The 24,107-nt window shown below is 40.7% G+C and overlaps 1 protein-coding gene across 3 annotated transcripts in view; it reads right to left on the bottom strand.

Moving 5' to 3' along the window:
- The window catches only part of LOC117253728 (lysine-specific demethylase 4A-like), a 61,220-nt gene extending 42,707 nt beyond the window's left edge, over nucleotides 1-18,513 (bottom strand). For all 3 annotated transcript variants that reach the window (XM_078169069.1, XM_078169067.1, XM_078169068.1), the window contains exons 1-8: nucleotides 18,375-18,513; nucleotides 14,611-14,775; nucleotides 11,498-11,673; nucleotides 11,233-11,347; nucleotides 10,894-11,087; nucleotides 9,495-9,544; nucleotides 9,068-9,171; nucleotides 8,726-8,863 (exon numbers count right to left, since the gene is read on the bottom strand). In XM_078169069.1, the coding sequence (XP_078025195.1) occupies nucleotides 8,726-8,863; nucleotides 9,068-9,171; nucleotides 9,495-9,544; nucleotides 10,894-11,087; nucleotides 11,233-11,347; nucleotides 11,498-11,673; nucleotides 14,611-14,748 (915 nt within the window). In that variant the 5' untranslated portion in view covers nucleotides 14,749-14,775; nucleotides 18,375-18,513. The remainder of the gene's footprint in view (nucleotides 1-8,725; nucleotides 8,864-9,067; nucleotides 9,172-9,494; nucleotides 9,545-10,893; nucleotides 11,088-11,232; nucleotides 11,348-11,497; nucleotides 11,674-14,610; nucleotides 14,776-18,374) is intronic.
- Nucleotides 18,514-24,107: the final 5,594 nt, after the last annotated feature.

The raw sequence follows: 24,107 nt of genomic DNA, 5'->3' as shown, positions 1-24,107 counted from the left end.
GTCATTCATCTCACAGACTGATTTAGCATAACACGTGCAACACATAGACCGACGCCACACTGTAGACCAGGCCTATTCAACTGACCCAGGCAGGGATTGGTACCGAGAACCGGTATTAAACGGCCTGAGGCAAAATGAATCACAACCATAGTAAAAATAAGCTCTCTACATGTCGGGGCTGACCTCCTCCTCACAGTTCACACACACGCAGACACACACACACACACACACACACACACACACACACATACATATACATTTATTAGGCCAAGCCACTATATGTGCTCCCTCATGTGTCATTTTGACTGGTCAGTTTGTTCAAATAACACCTTGTTTAGTTATTATAATAATTAGTACAGTTGTTATGTTGACCTATTTTATTGGCCTAGTTATTATTTTCTTGGTTTGTAATTTTTCATGCTTTTTGGGGGGTGGGGGGTCTCTCTCCTCAAAGACATTAAAACATGAGGAGTCACATAGGTAGTTTGTTAAGAATGAAAGAAGAGAGCTTTAGAGACAGGTTCAAACCCAGCCCACTTTCACATCTCCTCTCATCTAACCGATGACTGTATAAAGTTGGTGTGGTTGTTAGATTTGAAGCCCTGGATCGTATTTCATTGGCTGAGCAGTTCCAGTAGACACATGCTCACACCATTGCAGACCCTTGCATTATCTCCACGCTGGTGATAGCTGTGGCGGAGGCATTATGTGTTTTTTGGGTTTTCTGTCTCTATGTAAGTCCGTTTGACGTAGACATATATATATACAGTACAGGCCAAAAGTTTGGACACACCTTCTCATTCAATGCGTTTTCTTTATTTTCATGACTATTTACATTGTAGATTCTCACTGAAGGCCTCAAAATTATGAATGAACACGTGGAGTTATGTACTTAACAAAAAAAGGTGAAATAACTGAAAACATGTTTTATATTCTACTTTCTTCAAAATAGCCACCCTTTGCTCTGATTACTGCTTTGCACACTCTTGGCATTCTCTCAATGAGCTTCAAGAGGTAGTCACCTGAAATGGTTTTCCAGCAGTCTTGAAGGAGTTCCCAGAGGTGTTTAGCACTTGTTGGCCCCTTTGCCTTCACTCTGCAGTCCAGCTCACCCCAAACCATCTCGATTGGGTTCAGGTCCGGTGACTGTGGAGGCCAGGTCATCTGCCGCAGCACTCCATCACTCTCCTTCTTGGTCAAATAGCCCTTACACAGCCTGGAGGTGTGTTTGGGGTCATTGTCCTGTTGAAAAATAAATGATCGTCCAACTAAACGCAAACCGGATGGGATGGCATGTCGCTGCAGGATGCTGTGGTAGCCATGCTGGTTCAGTGTGCCTTCAATTTTGAATAAATCCCCAACAGTGTCACCAGCAAAACACCCCCACACCATCACACCTCCTCCTCCATGCTTCACAGTGGGAACCAGGCATGTGGAATCCATCCGTTCACCTTTTCTGCGTCTCACAAAGACACGGCGGTTGGAACCAAAGATCTCAAATTTGGACTCATCAGACCAAAGCACAGATTTCCACTGGTCTAATGTCCATTCCTTGTGTTTCTTGTCCCAAACAAATCTCTTCTGCTTGTTGCCTCTCCTTAGCAGTGGTTTCCTAACAGCTATTTGACCACGAAGGCCTGATTCGCGCAGTCTCCTCTTAACAGTTGTTCTAGAGATGGGTCTGCTGCTAGAACTCTGTGTGGCATTCATCTGGTCTCTGATCTGAGCTGCTGTTAACTTGCCATTTCTGAGGCTGGTGACTCGGATGAACTTATCCTCAGAAGCAGAGGTGACTCTTGGTCTTCCTTTCCTGGGTCGGTCCTCATGTGTGCCAGTTTCGTTGTAGCGCTTGATGGTTTTTGCGACTCCACTTGGGGACACATTTAAAGTTTTTGCAATTTTCCGGACTGACTGACCTTCATTTCTTAAAGTAATGATGGCCACTCGTTTTTCTTTAGTTAGCTGATTGGTTCTTGCCATAATATGAATTTTAACAGTTGTCCAATAGGGCTGTCGGCTGTGTATTAACCTGACTTCTGCACAACACAACTGATGGTCCCAACCCCATTGATAAAGCAAGAAATTCCACTAATTAACCCTGATAAGGCACACCTGTGAAGTGGAAACCATTTCAGGTGACTACCTCTTGAAGCTCATGGAGAGAATGCCAAGAGTGTGCAAAGCAGTAATCAGAGCAAAGGGTGGCTATTTTGAAGAAACTAGAATATAAAACATGTTTTCAGTTATTTCACCTTTTTTTGTTAAGTACATAACTCCACATGTGTTCATTCATAGTTTTGATGCCTTCAGTGAGAATCTACAATGTAAATAGTCATGAAAATAAAGAAAACGCATTGAATGAGAAGGTGTGTCCAAACTTTTGGCCTGTACTGTATATATATATATATATGTACACACACACACACACACACGTATACATATATACACATATATATACATATACATATATATACATACACTGAACAAAAATATAAACGCAACACTTTTGTTTTTGCTCCCATTTTTCATGAGCTGAACTCAAAGATCCAAAACATTTTCTATATACACAAAAGACCATTTCTCACAAATATTGTTCACAAACTGGTCTAAATCTGTGTTAGTGAGCACTTCTCCTTTGTCGAGATAATCCATCCCACCTCACAGGTGTGGCATATCAAGATGCTGATTAGACAGCATGAATATTGCACAGGTGTGCCTTAGGCTGACCACAATAAAAGGCCACTCTGAAATGTGCAGTCAGTATCTGGTGTGACCACCATTTGCCTCATGCAGTGCAACACATCTCCTTTGCATAGAGTTGATCAGGTTGTTGATTGTGGCCTGTGGAATGTTGGTCCACTCCTCTTCAATGGCTGTGCGAAGTTGCTGGATATTGGCAGGAACTGGAACACGCTGTCGTATACGCCGATCCAGAGCATCCCAAACATGCTCAATGGGTGACATGTCCGTTGAGTATGCTGGCCATACAAGAACTGGGATGTTTTCAGCTTCCAGGAATTGTGTACAGATCCTTGCAACATGGGGCCGTGCATTATCATGCTGCAACATGAGGTGATGGTTGTGGATGAATGGCATGAGTGGCTAGCTCCGTTGTGTTTGATAACATAGTTGAACATACAACAACGGTGCTTAGTGTGCCTTTAAATAATAATATACACTCAACAAATGAACGGATGAATGATTCTAGGGATGTCCTGATCACATTTTTTTTGCATCCAATCCAATACAAGTCCTTTATTTTGAAACCGAGTGCGATGCGATACTTTGCAAAGCATTAAGAAAGAAAAAAAAATACATCCAAGTTGTCCCATAAGGTTTTTTATTTAAATAGTAAACAAAATTGGCCTATGTCTTTTGTCGCGGTTTGACACATGAAACAAATATTTTTCTTTTACTCAGTCAAACCCCACAAAGAAACCATAAAACCCATGAAACAGGTCAACACCAAAATTAAACTGATTTTGTAGAACAAAAGAATTATACTATACTATACAAAAATACAAATACAACTGTAATCAGTTTCAAGAAAGTATATATTTTTTTCACCAAAGAAAAGAAATGCTCAGTTTCATTCAGTCAGTTCAATCCAATTCAAACAAAAAACTCCTCTCCGGGATTTCCAAATAACATATCACAGTTCAATGCAGTTCAATCCACACAGTTCGCTAAACAAAAGAAAACTCCACCCCAGGTTTTCCCGCAAACAAGTAGGTAAAGAGAATCCACTATTTGCTCTGACTCAGTTCAGTTTCAAAACAATACATCAACCCAGCCCGAAGGTTCCAAATAAGGAATAATGAAACGGAAAGTAACCCCCGGCTTTTGCCAACTCACGGGACCGTGGGTGAATGCCGTAACGCTCCGGCGTTGTTTCAGGCGTGGAGGCTCCGTAGGATCCCTTGATTTCCGTGGCGGAATCTCTGAGGTGAGGCCGGTGGCCGGATAGATGATATTCCACAGGGAAGCACACCTATTTCGCGGACTCTGAGTGGTGTAAAATGCCGTGGTAGGCCGAATATGCAGAGGACTTCTGGCTCATTTCTCACTCGCCAGCAACTCTTGTCATACTGCCAGGAGTGGCATAATGTAGGGGCCGGTCTACCTGGACTCAGCTGATCAAGCCATCCCACTGGCGATACCACCGGTGGGTGTGTCTGGAGCAGAGCCCTGTGTGGGACTGTTTTCTTCATCCCGCTCCTGCCTGCTCCCGCTGAATTTCTGGCCATTACTGCCCGCAACCGCAACGTGTATGTCCACTCCCGCAAAACTCTGAGAATTTATGCCCGCACAATAATAGAGATGCATTGAGTTTGTGTCGTCTCCCGTCCCACAGGAGAAAACACGTCATTTTATAGGCTATTAATAAAGAGATTCATGGGGTTGTTTGTTTCGTTTCCCTGGCCTGCATGTCTTTTGACACACTGGTCAGCAATAGCGCTCCTATTTCGTTGTTTTCATTTAGTTTTTAATGAAATAAAGGCTGTTTCATATTCTATTCTCCTCCTCTGTATTTTATTTATTTTTCTACCTTTATATAATGACGCAGTGATTGAATTTAAGGTCTCTTTTCTAAAAGAGACCTGAATAAGAAACATTAAAGGGGCAAAAAGCGAAATCGTTTCACCGCTAGGTTTGCTGTCGTGCACTGCCTGTAGACCAAAACAAAGTGTGTCATGAGCCACTCCTCCCTCTACCTCTGCTCATCGCTCTCACTCACGGAGAAGAGTAGGAACGTTAGCGTTAGCTTCCGGTGTTAGCACTAGCCGGGATCCAGGTTGGTTAGAGCCCGCCAGGCTGCCCACCTGTGGAAGAGGCAGCGGATCTGTGGGGCAGCTGACTGAAGTGGAGCCTGAGGAGGAAGCACCGGTTAGCCCCGGTTTCGTTCTGCTCTCCGCCATTTCATTTCGAAAATATGCGCTGCCATTGCTCACTGGCTGTAGCCTTTTATAGGGAGGGAGGGCCAAGGGCTCCGAGAGGGGAGGGGGGGGGGCCATTGTTTACAAGCCGGACCGGCTTGTAAACAATGGGCTGGAGATCAACACAGAGAGAGGGTGTGTGAGGTCATGCTATACTCCAGATAAAATTACACCTCTAGTTCTTCACATAGCAATTTTTTAATTCCTTCAATCTAGAAATGATGAATTTCGCTTATTGCTCCTTTAATGAGATAAAGATAAAGCCTATGCTCAATAACACCGTCATCATCATGCCTCTTTATGTAATTAACAAATAGCAACGAGAGGAGGCTGTGAGTGGCTCAAATAACACTAATAAATAACATAAAATCAACAAAGTTAACAAATGAATTTAACAAATGAATCACTTGGCCATAATATTGCTGTGGAGGAAGAGAATATTGCTGACCGACTGCGGTCCCAATCCTGTGCGTCTCTCTTCCAAGATGTGCCCACAGACACTAAAGGCCTGCTCTGAAGGCGCACTGGTTGCGGGGGGATACTGAAACGCGCCAGCTTTGAGAGCGCTGGGAAGTAGAGGGCTCAGTGCGCCTACAGACCTTGTTTAAGCTTCTTTTCCACAAAATTTGTTTACTCCATCCTGTCGCTATAGGCTATATCCCGATCCCGCAGTGTTTTTTTTAGCTGCCCATTCCCATCCGCAGCAAAGTTCAAACCGCCCGCTCCCCCAAGATTTAGGTAGGGTCCTGCGGGACCCAATCCCAATGCAGCCCTCTAGTCTGGAGGTACCTCAGTGTCTGGAGGTGAGCAAGGTATCAGCTGACTGTCTTATAAAAAAAATATATTTATAAAATATACAGGATCGCCACACTTTATACATTGGAAAGCGGATGCAACTGTGCAACAATATAGATGAAAAACCTGGCCATTTTTTTTGGTTTGATTCCTCCGATCTTTTATTACCGATTCCGATTTTGTAAAAATAACGTGATCGGTGCGATACCCGATGCGAGGATGATGATCCTGTTACGTTTAACGTCCAATAGAGGGACACATAGCATTAAAAAAAAAAAGCACCGAAAGGAGGCACCGTAATGTGCATTTTGTTTCGGTCCAGTAGGTATCGGTTGTATAGGTACCAGCCCCATATAAGCGCAGACTTTCGGTACCCAACCCTAGCCATTACCGTCTTTCCTGCATCTCTCTTTGTCTCTGTCTCTCTTTGTCTCATTGTGTCATACGGATTATGTTAATCTATCATGTTGATCTGTTCTGTACAACATCTATTGAACGTCTGTCCATCCGAGTTTTTCCTTATCCGCTGCAAGAGTCCTACAGACAGAGGGATGTCGTATGTCGTAAAGCCCTGTGAGGCAAATTGTGATTCGTGATATTGGGCTTTATAAATAAAATTGATTTATTGATTGATTGACATACATACACATATATAATTAAGCTAAAAAAAAAGTTTTCAATAGGTTGCTCGCTGCTAAAAACGTCTGGCCCATCGACATTTTCTTGTTTTAAAGTCCAGCCCAGTTGAATTTGTAATTGAATAGCCCTGCTGTGGACTAATGAATCTATCGTACATAGTCGTTATATCGCCCAGCCCTAAGGCTGAGCAGTACAAAACAATGCTTTAAGAACAGTTAGATTCACTGTTGGGGTTGTTAGTACTCACTTCAGTAATTTAGTTATTCTGGCTTGTATATGAACATTTGTAGTTCGAAGAGAATAATCCTAAGAATGTTGGGAGCCCCTGGCCTTTCCTTCAGAGCAGAGGAGTCAAACTCATTTTAATTCATGGTCACTTACAGCCCAATTTGATCTCAAGTGGGCCAGACCAGTAAAACTATTGCATAATAACCTAATAAATAGTTACACCTCCAACTTTTTCCTTTCAGTACAAAGAAGTTCATTCTGAAAACATTAATCCTTTTGAAAAACAGATAATGAACAGCCTAAGATGTTTTAAGAAAAATAAGTGAAATTTCTGTTTTTCCATTTGAATATAAATTGTCATCACTTCATCATTTTATCCTATTAGATGTGTGTGAAGTGTGTAAAATTTTGTCAAGACTAGTGTATGAATTCTCGTGTCATGGTCAAAAACATGTTTTTTGAGGTCAGATTGACCTTTGACCATCAAGGGGCGGCAGTAGCTCAGTCCATAGGGACTTGGGTTGGGAACCGGAGGGTCGCCTGTTCGAGTCCCCGTCTGGACCAAAATATGGAGCGTGGACTGGTGGCTGGAGAGGTGCCAGTTCACCTCTTGGGCACTGCCGAGGTGCCCTTGAGTAAGGCACCGAACCCCCCAACCGCTCGGGGCGCCTCACCAAGGGCAGCCCCCTCACTCTGACATCTCTCCAATTTGTGCATGTATAGGTCCTGTTTGTGCATGTGTGTGTCTTTCAGACCTGTGTGTAATTGACAAGCAAGAGTGAAAACATTGAATTTCTCCTCAGGGAGATTAATAAAGGAAATAAACTTAAACTTAAACAAATTCTAATTAGTTCATTCTTGAGTCCAAGTCAACATTTGTGCCAAATTTTACGAAACTCCATCAAGGCCTAATCAGTTCGTGGCAGAGACAAAGTGGATGTTTGTGCCAAATCTGAAAACATTCCCTCAAGGTGTTTTGAGATATCGCATTCACAAGAATGAGACAGACAAGGTCACAGTGACCTTGACCTTTGACCACCAAAATGTAATCAGTTCATTGTTGAGTCCAAGCAGACACTAATGCCAAATTTGAAGAAATTCCCTCAAGGTGTTTTCGCGTTCACAAGAATGGGGTGGATGAACAGACGTACTGACGGATGGAAAACCCGAAAACACAATGCCACGGCCATGGCTATCGCCGGCAAGGAGGCATAAAAATCAATCCTTACACTACTTTCAAAAAACCAAATTAACTGGATGGGAATAAACAGGATTATTTTAGCCTGATAAAGGCATGTTAGTCTGAATTTTATGAGCCACATTTAAAGAACAAGGCCCAGAGCTCAAAGACAACAATGTAGGGCTGCTCGATTAATCGAATTTTAATCTAGATTATGATTTGGGCTTTCAACGATTACAAAAACAAAATAATCAACATAAAATGATTATGCACTTCTTGTCAGTTTACTCTTGTTGTCTTGTGTTGCAAATCAAACGCACCCGCAAGCCACGCATGCGCAATACTGCCCCTTCCCCTCCTCTCCTCTATTCACTGCACGAGTCAGTCAACTAGGTGAAACTGAATAATATGAGGGGCAGGTGATCGCTGAAGATTTCAAAACAGCGTGTGGAAAATGGCACAGGAAGAGTGAGCGAGGTTGGTCTGTGTGTGTGTGTGTGTGTGTGTCAGGGCCGAACTCCGCCGTGCGCGATACAGAGAGCAGAGGAGAATTGTAAACACGCTACCATGTGGAGAGAGAAATGACATGCCGTCATGTAAATAACTCATCACACGCGCCGCATAATCATTTGCATAATCGTGATTTCAATTTTGACCAAAATAATCGTGATTATGATTTTTTCCATAATCGAGCAGCCCTACAACAATGTCTTGTTTTTTTCTTGGTCTGGACTATATAATTAAACTCCAGGTGTGAAAATAGCCTTAGTTTTTTTTAGTGATTATTGCTTATTGCTTGCAAGATAAGTGTGCTAACAAAATAATGTGACATCATGAGCCACTACCTCTACAAATCTTTAACATTTTTTAGCAAACCACCCCTATATTGATGCAGCTGGAGCATTAGATTTACATTTACAGCTGTTTAAATTATGTGTTTGTGTACCAGTGTTGCCTGTTTGCCATAATCAATCCATCGCTGGGTGGCAAAGTTGGTCGACTCAGCACAGTTGAAGCCATGGTTGAAACCAGCATGATAACCAAATGGGAATGTCACAATGAATTGCCCAGCCTCCTGAGTGACCTGAATATAAAAACAACACAGAGTTACAAGAGCAGATACACAATGTTTTCAAGTCATAATTATCGTTACTTAATCATTCAATTTAATTTCTGCCTTTTCATTAAGCAGTTGCTCTATCATATGTATTGTCAAACCTACAGCACAGACACATATCTGTTTTCTCCACAATGTCATGAGGTCAACACAAAGTAAAAGAAAGGTAACCTTCTCAAATGGTATGCCATATTTTTTCAGGATTGACGGTGAAATTAAAGTCATCTTGTGACGCAGGAAGGCTTCACAGCTCTGAGCATTCCCTGGAAAGAAACCTGGAAATACAGGAAACCATCCACAACATTAGTGCAGATGACCCTCTGATGTTAAACTGTGAAATGGGATATGTGAATATAATTACTTTTACGGCTTTTGATGTACTTTCCATAAAATATAGAGGTTCACTGAAAGCAGTTTTGACTTCTTTTTTTAAAACCACAAAGCATGACAAGTTCAAGTGACATGCAGAGCCCAATAATTAAAAATTGAGTAACAACAAGGTAAATGATCCATTTCTTTAGAACGACAAGACGTGACAAGTGCCTCTTGTAACGCATTAAAATCCATCTATCGAGTTCTGCGAGAACCCATCACATACCCTTGGCAAGTCTTTCCAGTCTTTTCCCATGCTCTGGTGGGACAACGTACCTGAAGATCAACAAAAATACAAGTAAATGAAACACAATGATGGCTATTATTGACAGCAGAGTAAAGGTATTTGCTTGTTCTTGGTAGTCAAGTATTTTGGAGAATAAAGACTAAGTAATAACAACAGAGAAAAATAACTCCTCTCTTAACAATGTCATCATCATCAGGGTTACTGTAGTACTTTAAGGTTGGGACCTCAAATACATTCATCAACAATTATCAACTACTACTGCCTTGCGGTTGTATGTGTCCGCACACCAGTTAAGTTGCACTTATAGTTTACATCCACGTCTGTGAAAACATGGATGCTTCTCACACATACACACACACACACACACACACACCTTCCCCCCAGCAGCACAGAAAATCTATACAGTCAGTACAGTTTCAAGGTAGACACTCAAGATTAGAGTCACCAATTCACTATCTGAACAAAGACCAAATGCAGAACATTATGATGTTACAGTGAAGTTGACCTTTGACCTTAAGGATATAAAATGTCACCACTTCATTATTCTATCCTAATAAGACATTTCTGTGAAATTTTGTCATAATAAGTGCACACATTCTTCAGGTTTTGCCAAAAACCTGTTTTGTGAGTTCACAGTGACCTTGACCTTGGACATACATCCACCAAATTATAATCAGTTCATTGTTAATCGAGGTGGCCACTAGTCTCAAATTTAAAGTAGTTCTCTTAAGGCCTTCCTGAGATATCGCATTCACAAGAATGAAACAGATACAAGGTAACAATGACTTTGACCTTTGACCACCAAATTCTAATCAGATCGTGATTAAGTTTAAGTGGATGTTTGTGTTAAATTTGAAGAAATTCCCTCAAGTTGTTCTTAACATATCGCCCTCACAAGAATGATCCAGATGCAAGGTCACAGTGACCTTGACCTTTGATATTCAACCACCAAATTCTAATCAGTACATTGTTAAGTCAAAGTGGATGCTTGTGCCAAATTTGAGATAATTCCCTTTAGGCCTTTTTAAGATATTGCATTCACAAAAATTAGATGGATGCAAGGCCAGTGACTTTAAGCTTTGACCACAAAATCGGTTTATTGTTGTGTCAACATGGATGTTCATGCCTAATTTGAAGAAATTTCCTCAAGGGGTTCACAAAAATAGGACCAAAAAACGTTTAAAAAAAAACAAAAAAAACATAATGCCTCAAGCCACAATTATCGGAGGCATAATAACACAAAGGAATAGTTAAATTAAATAGACAGAGGTTTTCCGGAAGGCACTGAATCTCTGGTGATACAGGAAACAGTGTACATCATGTGTAATGAGTAAAAAGGAGTGTGCCCAGCAGTGAAAGGGTGTGTCAGTGACTGTACCAGGACTTTGGCTCTCCAAAGTGCAGGTAGTTGATGCTGTACAGATCCATGTCCTCTGTGTGCCACGCGAAGGCACTCTTCCACATCCCAAAGTAGAGGTAAGGTGTGTTGACTCCTTTGATTTTGATACCGCTCTCGTTCTCCACAGTGTCCAGAATGGTGTTGAGGTGGCCGATGTTCCATTCAGTCACATCCTGTAAAGGGGGATTAACCAGAGGTTCTAAGTCACAGTGACAATGATACTGTAAATATGTTATAGGTGGTAAATGTGGTCTGTTTTAACACAATGAAGAGATGTTAGTTCCATTTGGTGGCATTATCCAACCTATTACCACTCACTGGATCATACAGTGTTCCGCTGACATCAGCCCCATATAGAGGTGGGTTGAAGGTCAGGTTTTTCCAAAACTTCCTCTCCAGCTCGTCAAAATCCACATATCGGGGATTGCAGAATCTACAATGAGAAATCCAACAAAAGAGCTCCTTTGTGATCAGAATGAAAGGCTTATGGCAATCACATACTGTATGAGGTTGTCTGCATTATAATCGTAAAGTCGTTGTGTGAAAATCATTTATGGTTCATAATTTGAAAATGTAAACTGACTTATCCAAATTGGAGGTCTTGCGGAACTCGTGGACAGTCATTGGCTTCTTCTGGATGTTGTACTGTGTAAAGAGTCCTGACTGGCCGGTAACCACCTGCTGAATAGGAGCAGGAATTACCAGGTCATCAATATCATCGTATGTCTGCCTAGGTTTCCAGCCATTAGGTGGAATAACCTGCAAGAGAAGTACAGAACAGAAACAGAATGAAAACAGCCTCTCTGTTAAGAAAAAAAATCACAGAGCAGCAGAGTGATGAATATCACGTTGTTTTATACTAAGAAAATTAGTGCTGCGGAAATGTACACCAATCAGCCACAACATTAAAACAACGACAGGTTAAGTGAATAATATTGATCATCCTGTTACAAAACAATGTTGCGCTGGGAGACCTTAGGTCCTGTCATTCATGTGTGTGTCACTTGACACATACCACCCTACCAAATACCTGACAGACCAATTACCCCTCCTCATGGCAAAAGCACTCCCTAATGGCAGCGGCCCCCAGCAGAACAATGCACCATGCTACACCACAAAAACTGTTCAGGAATAGCCCAAGATATCTGACAAAGAGCTGAAGGCATCAATCCAGCCTTAAAAATCTCCAAGATCCTGATCCCATTGAGGTTTCATGGGATGTGCCGGTACCCCAGAGGTAACCCTGATCCACAGTGGGGCTTCCTTGGATTGGACTTGATTCTGACCTGTCGAGGCATGGACACAAGACCTATCGGGGGGTGCCCTGTGGTATCTGGCACCAGGGCTTTGGCGGCAGAACCTTTGAGTCTTCTGGGTTGCGAAGTGGGGTACCAGCACGTCCCATGGATGCTTCAATCAATTGGAATCTGGGGTGTCTGGAGGCCAGGTTGACACCTTGAGCTCTTTGTCACATTCTTTGGGTCACTGTTGAACAGTTTTTTAGGTGCGGCATGGTGCATTGTCCTGGTGGGGGGCCACTGCCATCAGGGAGTGTGGCTGCCATAAGGGAGGAGCACTTGGTCCGCAACAGTGTTTGGGTGGGTACACTGCATGAAGTGGCATCCATGCATCCCAGGACCCAGGGTTTCCATATCGTAACAAGATGATCATGTTAATCACTTCACCTGCCAGTGGTTTTAATGTTTTGGCTGATCAGTGTTCATTATCCTGTTTCGCAGTAAAGGCAACAGCAATCAAAAATATGGCAAGTATGTGTCTGGAATTAACTACTGAATTATATAATGGATTAAGTGTCATAGAAATGTACACAATGCCAAATCAACAATGTGTTTTTTTTTACCTAATTGTATTGTGGAGTTTTGCACAGCGGCGACCGGATCTTTGCTCTCAAACCACAAAAAAATGTGATGGCACAACAGTCTCCTTCAGTACATTATTCTATGCTTTCTTTTGATTTTCACATTGGCTAGTCATCCTGTTTAATTTGTCTTCTGATTAAATCGGAACCATTGAAACAATTTGTAGGAAGCTTCTGCAAGTAATTGGTTGCTGGCAGACACTCTGTGCTGCAATAAAATGGTTAATCAGCAGTGTCGTGCACTGTAGAGCCGATGCGCTGCTGGTTCTGCCGGCCTGAAAAGAATATAATGTCTATAGCCTTACTTTTGTGTGTACAGCCTTTATAGACTGAGCTGAGTAGTGATGCACGGGTCGACCCGTAACCCGCAGGACCTGCAAATGGACCTGCAGGTCGGGCAGCAGTGATCATCTGTTAAATCGGTCTGTAAATGATATTTTGACATTATTGGCTATTACTGTCATGGCATCCGAAGGTACTGATGCGTTGAGCAGGTGACAGTCCGTGGCCGTTTTCAAAACACACGTCACACACTCCAAAAGAAACTTGTTGAAACTTTAAACAATAATTTATTGTACAAAACGGGGGAAACAAACGTTGACAAAAACGGTTCCATAATTCATATTAAATTCAAAAGATAACAAAAAAAGAGCTACAGGAATAGTGATAAAGTGGTAAAACTTGGCATTGATCCACAGCCTCAGACGGATGCGCTCAAGTGCGCCGTGCGCACAAGCTCTACTGGTAGGCTATACTATATTTTCACATTTTTAACAATGCAATTTAAAAGTTTTGATTTTTATTGATAACCTACATTTATCAACAACAAAAAGACTACATTTAGCACCAAAAAAATATGTAAAAAAAAAAACAAATAATAATAATAATAATAATAATAATAAAAAAGTATTTTCATAACGAATACCTACCCATAGAAACTCGAATATCCGAATATTTGCGTACAGCCCTAGTAAAAAGGTGGATGTATTGATATCAGTTATCGGCTAGTTAAGATGTTATATATCGGCATATTGGACAGTGTTTCCCCTACCATTATACTAGCACCCCCCGAAGGTCAAGTCAATTTTATTTTCTATATAGCGCCAGATCACAACAGCAGTCATTTAAGGTTATTTTTCCTATAACAGGAACAGGACCTAGAACAGGTCTATACAAACTAAATAACCTTTTGTTATAGATCTTATTTACACGGCGGCATGTCATTTCTGTCTCTACATGGTCGCGCGTTGACAATTCTCCTCTGCTCTCTGTATCACGCATAGCGGAGTTCTGCCCCAATGCGCACACACACAGAGACACATGCGTACATACAGACAGAGACACCTGCGCACACACAGGTGAGCACACTAGAGCATGGCTCGGCCGCATTTTCCTGACCGAACCCAACCTGAGTCCGAGACAATTATAACCAAGCCCAGCCCAAACCCGACAGACTTTCTGATTTTTACGTCCGAACCCGACCCAAGCCTGACGCAGTTTGTTACCTGACATAGTTATTGTTATGGACATTGTGTAAATGACCATCAAAAGATGCTGTTACGTACAGTCAAACACAGGCACTGTACACACACTCAATTGGAGCAGAGCCTGTGTTGCATTCAGGCGCTGTCACGTTAATAACAAATTCCAGCACTTGAATAGGCAATAGCACAACACAGCAGCATGCCAATTGGGCCGAACCCGAACCAAACCCCAGCAAAATTTTTGATTTGCACACATAGAACATTTAACAAAAAAAAAATCAGTCAATACACTGCATCATAATAGCCTGACAAAATACAATAGACCCTATTTACTTTTGCCATTCCAGCTTTGTGTGCTCCTTGTGACTCCATATAGGCAATGTACCGACTGAAGTCCTTGAACTCCTCTTTGGAGGGGGTGAACGTCATTATCCTGGAGCCCACGGTTTGGGCTGGCATATCTGTAGTCATCTTGGCTTTGTTACTTTGACCTCAACTCTGATTGATAGAAAACATGGAAATGATTATGAAAACATTTAGGTTACATGTCTGACAGTTACCTACATCTTTGACGGACCACCTCAAACACACCACTGAAGTTGTTCTCCAGCTCAAGGTAAAGTTAAAGGGTAGTATTTCTTGGCCAATTCTGCATTGTCAAACCATTAAAGATATATAAACAGTATCAGATATCATAGATAGAGCCTCAAATCTGTTAAAGTTCTGTTTGTGAGAACAGAAACAATGTTTTTCCCAACACTATAGTCTAACCCAGGGTTGGCCAACCCACGGCTCGCGAGCCATTGGCGTGCGGCTCTTCCGTCATAAAAAAATCAATTTATTGTTATGAGTGCGTATGGCCCTTTAAGAAATAAACAGGCTTAAGTGGAGCGAGTGAGAGAGAGAGGAGTGCGCACAGGCAGGTGAGAGGGTGTTGAGTTCGGGAGGAATGCAGGACGACAGCGCGGTGGCAATATCGCACAACAAAAAATGTCAGGGAAGAAATTCGTGTCTTTGTGTGTACGTGTGTGGAGAGAGTATGAGAGAGGGAGAGACTGTGTGTGGATGTGTGTGGAGTAGTGTTGCACGGTATACTGGTACCAACGGTAGACCGCAGTAGGCTGCTACTTAAACACCACGGTACATGACACGGTGCCACTACTGTGGGATAAGTTCAAAGTCCAATCAAAGGAGGGTGAGTGTCCATGCACTGGCCAATAACAGCCATAGTGCTCCACGGCGCAAGATAATGGCTTACCGGCGACCGAGAAGCCTGGCTCCAGGTGAATAAATTGCCGTCATGACTGCCCAGAAATACCTGACCAGCCGAGCCGTGGCGGCACACAGGTATGTGGCGTGTCAGAGGAGAAACGAGCCGTTCACATTTCTCTCTTTGTGGCAGGTAATGGTCCACAAACCTCACCGCACTTTAAGGACTGTACTTTACTTATGAAGGGACTGTTCTTTACTTGTCCGGGGAGGAGGGTGGCTCGTTGATTTTTATTTTATTTATTTATTTTATTTTGATCCCCCCTATGTTAATCACTTATTGATGCTGTTTTTGAAGTATGAATAAGTCAATAAGTAATTTATTCCATTGAAATATCATTGATGTATTATAGAAAAGTGATTTATCTTTTTATAAATGACAAAAGGCACATCTGCCTCATTTTTGCTGTGGTATCGTGATACTACTCAGAACCGTGATACTTTCACTGATATCATACCATGGGTCCCAATTTTGGTACCGTGACAACACTAATCTGGAGAGAGTATGAGAGTGGGAGAGATTGTGTGGATGTGTGTGGAGAGAGTGGGAGAGGGAGAGACTGTGGGTGTGGAGGGGGGATGGAGAAAGACAGTATGAGAGGGAGAGACTGTGTTTGTGTGTATCTCTATTCATGGTTATTCATTTGTGTGTGAGATAAATAAATCTGGCTTTGAAAATTGGAAATGTATGGATTTTGATTTTATGCCATTTAGTGTTTGTGTGAGAGAGGGAGTGCGTTTGTAAGCACATGTGTATGATGTGGCTCTTTGTAGTACCACGGTAATTTGTGTGGCTCTTGGTCTCTGACTGGTTGGCCACCCCTGGTCTAACCTGTCAAGCCTGAACTACAATCCTCATTCTTAATTAAATATAATACAAAGCTGATATAAGATATTTAAAGTTCAGACTGAAAAAAACTTTGTTTTTTGTAAATATACACTATTTGATACCTTCAGCATGTTTCAAAGAAGTTGAGACAGGAGCAACACAAGACTGAGAAAGTTGTGGAATACTCAAAAGATACCTGGAACATTCCATAGGTAAACAGATTTAACTGGTAACAGGTGACAGTATCATGACTGGGTACAGAAGGGGCATTCCCCAAATGCTCAGGTGGTCACAAGGTAGGATGGTCACTTTGTGAAAAACTACATGAGCAAATAGTTCAACCCCTTAAGAACAACATTTCTCAAAGCACAACAGCCAAGAATTTAGTGATATCACCATCTACAATCCAAAATATCATCAGAAGATTTAAAGAATCTAGAGAAATTGCTACATGTAAGGGGCCAACATTCAAACCAACATTGAATGGCTGTGGCTTCGACCGCTCAGACAGCACTGCATTAAAAATCGACGTAATTGTACAAAGGATATTACTACATGGCCTCAGAAATATTTTGAAAAACTACTGTGTTGGTCTCTGCATCTACAAATGCAAGTTAAGACTCTACCATGCAAAGTGAAAGCATGGGGTTTTTTTGGGGGGAGTTTTTCCTTATCCGCTGCAAGGGTCCAAAGGACAGAGGGATGTCGTATGCTGTAAAGCCCGGAGGCAAATTGTGATTTGTGATATTGGGCTTTATAAATAAAATTGATTGACTGATTGATTGATCTATCAACAACATCCAGAAACACTGCCAACTTCTCTGGACCTGAGCTCATCTGAGATGGGCTGACACAAAGTGGCGCTACGTGGCTTTGTAGTAAGAGTGCAGGTAATAGACTGACCTGCCTGCAGTCCGGTCCTGTCTCTGTCTATGTGTGGCACATGATGAAGCACAAAATACGACTGTTGAGAAACTGAAAGCCTATATCAAGCAAGAACGGGTAAGAATATACACTTTGAAAACGTCAACAATTACTGTCCTCAGTTCCCAAACACTTACTGAGTGTTGTTAAAAGAAAAGATGATGTCACACAGTGGTAAACATGCTCCTGTCCCAACTTTTTTCGGAAATGTGGTGCAGCCATCAAATTCAAAATGAGTGTATATTTATAAAAAAGTATATCAGTTTGAACATTAAATATCTTGTCTTTGTACTGTATTCAGTTGAATATAGGTCAAAAACGATTTGGAAATCGTTGTATTTTGTTTTAATTTGAGTTTTAAACAATGCCAATTTGTGAAAACAAATTCTATCTATAAGTAATAACCGATGTAATACTACAAAAAAATGTCAGTCGTTTATTGCATTCACCCAAGTCCCCACTTGGCTACTATGCTACTAAAAACTTAATTTGACTACCTTAGTTGTGTGCTGTGGATTACGTTATTGCTTACCAAGTGAGAGGGTGTTCAAATTTGAGCTAACAGGAAACATACTCTAAACTCTGACATTACGGATACGGACTTCGCTAGCAAAACCCTGACTGTGATTGGCTACAATCCTGACTGACTCTAATGCTTAACCTGTCATTGGGTGAATACCACGTCCGTCACACACCGTGGCCCATTCATAGCGTTGCTCCTCGGAATAATATTTAGCTAGTGTGCTAGCTAACGTGCTAACTGCAAGATAGCTGGCTCTGCGTCTCAGGAATTAAAAGTATAGTCAACAAAAACCAAACCAATTTAATATTCATGAGTAAACCGCAAGTAACTAGCATTTACAGACAATGCGAGTCGTTATGATAAACCAGATAATAATTATATGAAAGCAGAGGCAATCGCTAAGTGTACAGTGGACTCAGAGATCTGACAGCTAACCAACTACCGTTAGCAATCATGGCTTGTTGCTGAGCGTCAGTTTCTTGTACCCCAACTTAGAGATACTCCTACTTACCAACAAACTAACCCATTCTGAAGTCTCAAACATTTACTTACACACACTGAAATGTAGACGAGTTGTTTTCAGTTCAGATTACAGGTAGTAGAGTAGAAATACAGACATCATCAGTGCGGGAGGAAAAAGACAGTCTTCCATTATCCCAGTGACGCATGCCCAGTGTGTGTTTGTTTACATGGAGCTCACGGGAGGGGGGGGGCTCCCAGCCAATCACAACGTCCTCTGTCACACACATATTCTCCACTGTTATTTACTGTAGGATGAAGTCAGGTACAATTGGACAAATAAGGTTTTACATCTTGTGCTTTATGGATATTAGCAGCCGCACACCAAACGTGTTATTGAACTATTAATACGTATGTTCTTTACATGACACAGTCATTTTTATTCGTCCTAGGTAAATAGTATGGGCACAGCAAAGATACAAAAAATCCACTGGTCGCAGAACTTCCAAGCTAAGCCATGTGGTATGTTCATTTTCTCTTTTTGGTAGTTTGAGTACTCCAGCTAAAGGACTGTTCTTTAGGCTACTTATCAGTAAAATAAATAGATTTTTAAAACGTACCCTTTGAAAAGCCTTGGTTTTTCACTCTTTTCATGCCTGCTTATTAGTTTGTACAGACGCTTTATTTTTGGCGAATTTTTGAATGAAAGGTAGAATGAAGTAATTTGGATGAAATTTCACTATTTTAAGATAAGATATTTTTTTTTCCTGACAGAAACATTTGTTGCACATGATGTGTCCAAGGACTGTTGGATATTTGAAAATACCAAGATATTTTCTGTTTTGACATTTTCTGGCTGTGATAAATGTTGTAATTTTGTGATTTTCGGTTATTTTCTTTTTAAAATGCCATGGCATATTTTCTTTAAAAATCAGCAGTAAAATAAATACCGAATACATTCATTTTTAAATTTGTATGCCTCTCCCCTAAGCCAAAATAAAAAGCCTAGTACTTAAAAAATGATTTTTTTAAAAAAAACATTTTTGAGTAGGATTGAATTAAAATAATAAGTGTAATATATGAATGTACACAGACAGGTGACATTTTTTTTTATAAAAACCCTGAATAAATATTCATACAGGTCAGGAGGGCTAAGTGAATGGTGTGATGCCTATGATATGATCAATCACATGCTGCTTTCTGTAAATTCTGTTTTGCTATGTGATGGCCTAAATGTCAGTTCAGGCTTTTTTTTCCTATTTCAAAAGACCAACTTTTCTATTTTTATGGTTTTATGTAATTTCTGCCTTGAAAAAGTAAATTTGAATGAGTACAACTATTCAAGTACAATTCTTCAACTCTACAGCTATATTTACAAGTTACTTAACAGATTAAGATTTTACTTACAAAACACAATCAGTTTTTAAAGTATGACACATTGGCCCTCATGCATATGCAAAATGTAATTTGTTCTTACTTGGTTAGAACCCACTTATTTCTGGGATTCACTAATATTTTCTTATTTTTGCACTTTTCTTAGGTGAGAGAAAATTCAAGTGATCAAGAACACTCTTTTCAAGAAAAGAGAAAAACATGCAGTCCAGAAACTGCTGCCCTGCACAAGAAAACAAGTTTTACATTTGAGAGATATTTTAAAAATGCATTAATTTCATAAAATCAAACTTAGATCACGTTCTACAGTAATTATAGTGACTGGATTATTAAATTTAAGGGCTCAAGAAATAGTTTGTCTATTGATCACAATTATTGTAATCTCAGTCACTGTGCATCCCCCTGCTGACCAGTGGTGGAATATAACTAAGTAGAATTACTTAAGTACTGATTATTTTAAAACATTTATTTATGAAACATATTTAAATTTTTCTACATGAATACTTTTACAATACATTTATTACTTTTAATACATTTATTTAAACTTTTCTGCATGAGTACTATATTTCCCAGATTGTACATACTTTTACCTAAGTAATGTTTTTGTTGCGGGACTTTTACCAGTAACAGATTATTTTTGCAGCGTGATATTATTAGTACATTTACTTAGGTAAATGATCTGAATACTTCCTCCACCACTGCTGCTGACACATTTCCGGCATCACAAATGTTTTGCCATTGCTGGGTTTTTGATTTTCCTGTAACAGCAGTACTGACACTCTGAGAAAACACATGTACTTAACATTTATTTAACAGTTTCTCATAGCAGAAGCTCTTCTTCTTACAGCCTCATTTTGGTGGCATCTCTAATTCTTGGGCAGTACCAGAGTCTTTGCACATAACACTACACCTGCCCTTAGTATTTTCCTTTACCTGTGCTAATAGGTCATTCATGATTGAGTGGAATTCATCATTCAGCACACCTGTGTAAAAGCAGATTTGGAAGCTTAAAAACATTAGCAGAAAATTAAGAGAAAATATAAGAGAAATTGAAGAGAATGTTGCTGCAGCCCAGTGTTTTTAACTACTCAATATAAAGTTCAAATTAACTTCTCACCCAGTTTTAAAATGAAAATGCTGCTTACATGTGTGATTCTTATACTTTTGGGGGTTGTTCCCACATGGCTGAATGCAATTATTGTCAGTCATTTTGGATAAAATCGTCAGCTCAAGAAATGTTATATACCTTAAATCTTCAATTAAAAGCCTAGTCCCAGTTAAACTTTGTAGCAAAATTAAAACATTTTGACAAATAAATGCCTGTCTCAATTAGACGCATGGTCTGGTTGCCAACAGTTCATTTTAATAGAAGGTCTTTGGATGTATAAAAATGAGTTGTTAATTGTTTTGTCAATATATAGATGCTACACATTGTTAGCTTGGTTAGATTATCAACAATTCAATTATTCATTTCTTTTTACTTAAACCATGAGCACCAGAGTAGACTCTAATTCAGATTAGCATGACAAAAAAAAACAAAAAAAAAACAAAAAAACAAATGGTGACTCCCTATGTTACCTCTGAAGCAGTCATAAAGCCAGAATATGTATCCTTTTCTTGATTCCCCAGTAATTTATTCAAAATTCTTATGTCCACACTCCCTCCAATCAAAAGAATGTGTTTCTTTCTATAAAAATTAATTAAAGTTATGAGTTTTGTTTTAAAGTGGTGTTGTGTTAGTGTGCTAGGTACCGTAAACCTTGAGTGCCATAAAACGGGTGTCATAAAGCTCTCTTTCCGTGTCTATCGGAGCTGGATCAAATGAATGATTCATAATTGATATGTTATTTTATACAAGTAAGATTCATACTGGTTTAAATAAACAATTTGATCGTATTATCCATCTTATAAGCAATAGTTTTATGTAAAAGGAATTAAAGGCCTGTCCCAAACATAAGCCTGTTGAGTTCAGTGATTGAATATCCCTCGCTATTAATTGAGGTTTTACAGTAAATAAAAGTAATGTAATGTTAATCAGAAATGATATACTAATAATATTACACTCTGCAAAGGGCCATTCTGCATAATAGCTGTTTTTTCTTAAATAGCCTACATTTTGCTGACAATGTAAAATTAATGAATTATTTTTTGCAAGTTATTGCTTGTTTCCTTAAATCAGGAATGTAAATATTTATTCCAACACACACAATGCTGCATTTCACTTTACATATTTCAGTAGTACTAGATTTTCATGACAAAAAGTCCTTAGGAATATGCTTTAGTTGTGAAGGAGTCCTGTGGGAATTGTGGTATTATGCAGGATAAGTTATTTTGTAAAAATTATTTTCCTTTACCTATACTCCTATGTATAATTCATTCTACTCAAGCCTCAACGTGCACTTGACTGACACTGATAAGGGGTGAAAGTGTGTCTGTGTATTACACATCTCTGTATTATTTTTCAATCAGTCCTGCTCAGAGTAGAAAACAGGGCTGTGGGTCCACTTACTGTCATCTCACACCACGTTTTCACAGAGCTAAGAAAGGAAATAAATCCACCCAAATACATATTTTTAAAAACCCATTTATTCAACTTTATTAACATCAAAGTTTTCGGGACATTTTTGTCTGCTTTTTTATGAAGAAATAGAAAACATGTAATGTATACAACAGATAGGAGCCCTACAGAGTGACTTAGTGATATACACTGAACAAAAATATAAATCTAAATCTGCGTTAGTGAGCACTTCTCCTTTGCCAAGATAATCCATCCCACCTCACAGGTGTGGCATATCAAGATGTTGATTAGACAGCATGAATATTACACAGGTGTGCCTCAGGCTGGCCACAATAAAAGGCCACTCTGAAATGTGCAGTTTTGCTTTACTGGGGGGCTCTGGGGGGGTCAGAAAACCAGTCAGTATCTGGTGTGACCACCATTTGCCTCACGCAGTGCAACACATCTCCTTTGCATAGAGTTGATCAGGTTGTTGATTGTGGCCTGTGGAATGTTGGCCCACTCCTCTTCAATGGCTGTGCGAAGTTGCTGGATATTGGCAGGAACTGGAACATGCTGTTGTATACGCCGATCCAGAGCACCCCAAACATGCTCAATGGGTGACATGTCCGGTGAGTATGCTGGCCATGCAAGAACTGGGATGTTTTCAGCTTCCAGGAATTGAGCACAGATCCTTGCAACATGGGGCCGCGCATTATCATGCTGCAACATGAGGTGATGGTCGTGGATGAATGGCACAACAATGGGCCTCAGGATCTCGCATTCAAAATGCCATCAATAAAATGCACCTGTGTTCGTTGTCCATAACATACGCCTGCCCATACCATAACCCCACGGCCACCATGGGCCACTCAATCCACAACGTTGACATCGGCAAACCGCTCACCCACACAACGCCACACACACTGTCTGCCATCTGCCCTGAACAGTGAAAACCGGGATTCATCCGTGAAGAGAACACCTCTCCAACATGCCAGACGCCATCGAATGTGAGCATTTGCCCACTCAAGTCGGTTACGACGACGAACTGCAGACAGGTCGAGACCCTGATGAGGACGACGAGCATGCAGATGAGCTTCCCTGAGACGGTTTCTGACAGTTTGTGCAGAAATTCTTTGGTTATGCAAACCGATTGTTGCAGCAGCTGTCCGGGTGGCTGGTCTCAGAAAATCTTGGAGATGAACATGCTGGATGTGGAGGTCCTGGGCTGGTGTGGTTACACGTGGTCTGCAGTTGTGAGGCCGGTTGGATGTACTGCCAAATTGTCTGAAACGCCTTTGGAGACAGCTTATGGTAGAGAAATGAACATTCAGTTCATGGGCAACAGCTCTGGTGTACATTCCTGCAGTCAGCATGCCAATTGCACGCTCCCTCAAAACTTGCGACATCTGTGGCATTGTGCTGTGTGATAAAACTGAACATTTTAGAGTGGCCTTTTATTGTGGCCAGCCTAAGGCACGCCTGTGCAATAATCATGCTGTCTAATCAGCATCCTGATATGCCACAGCTGTGAGGTGGGATGGATTATCTCGGCAAAGGAGAAGTGCTCATTAACACAGATTTAGACAGATTTGTGAACAATATTTGAGGGAAATGGTCTTTTGTGTGTATAGAAAATGTTTTAGATCTTTGAGTTCAGCTCATGAAAAATGGGAGCAAAAACAAAAGTGTTGCGTTTATATTTTTGTTCAGTGTAAATCCATATGGTCCACTTCATCCATAGCCTCTTCACTTTGTTATCTCATCTAGTGAAGTTCCACCACTAAGCACTGACGCTGTGCTCAGTTACAAGTTTGTCCATCTGCAACACGGTGATAAAATAGTTAGGCTGTGTATTATGAATGGGGATCCAGTGTACATGCTTGTGTGTCCTAAAGCCACAAACAGAGAGGTGCAGGCCATAAGATTAGTGGGAA

Source organism: Epinephelus lanceolatus, chromosome 6 (genome assembly GCF_041903045.1).
Source record: "Epinephelus lanceolatus isolate andai-2023 chromosome 6, ASM4190304v1, whole genome shotgun sequence".
Classification (NCBI taxonomy): domain Eukaryota; kingdom Metazoa; phylum Chordata; class Actinopteri; order Perciformes; family Serranidae; genus Epinephelus; species Epinephelus lanceolatus.
The sequence above is the reverse complement of the archived record's forward strand: the minus strand, read 5'-3'. Positions and strand labels throughout refer to the sequence as shown.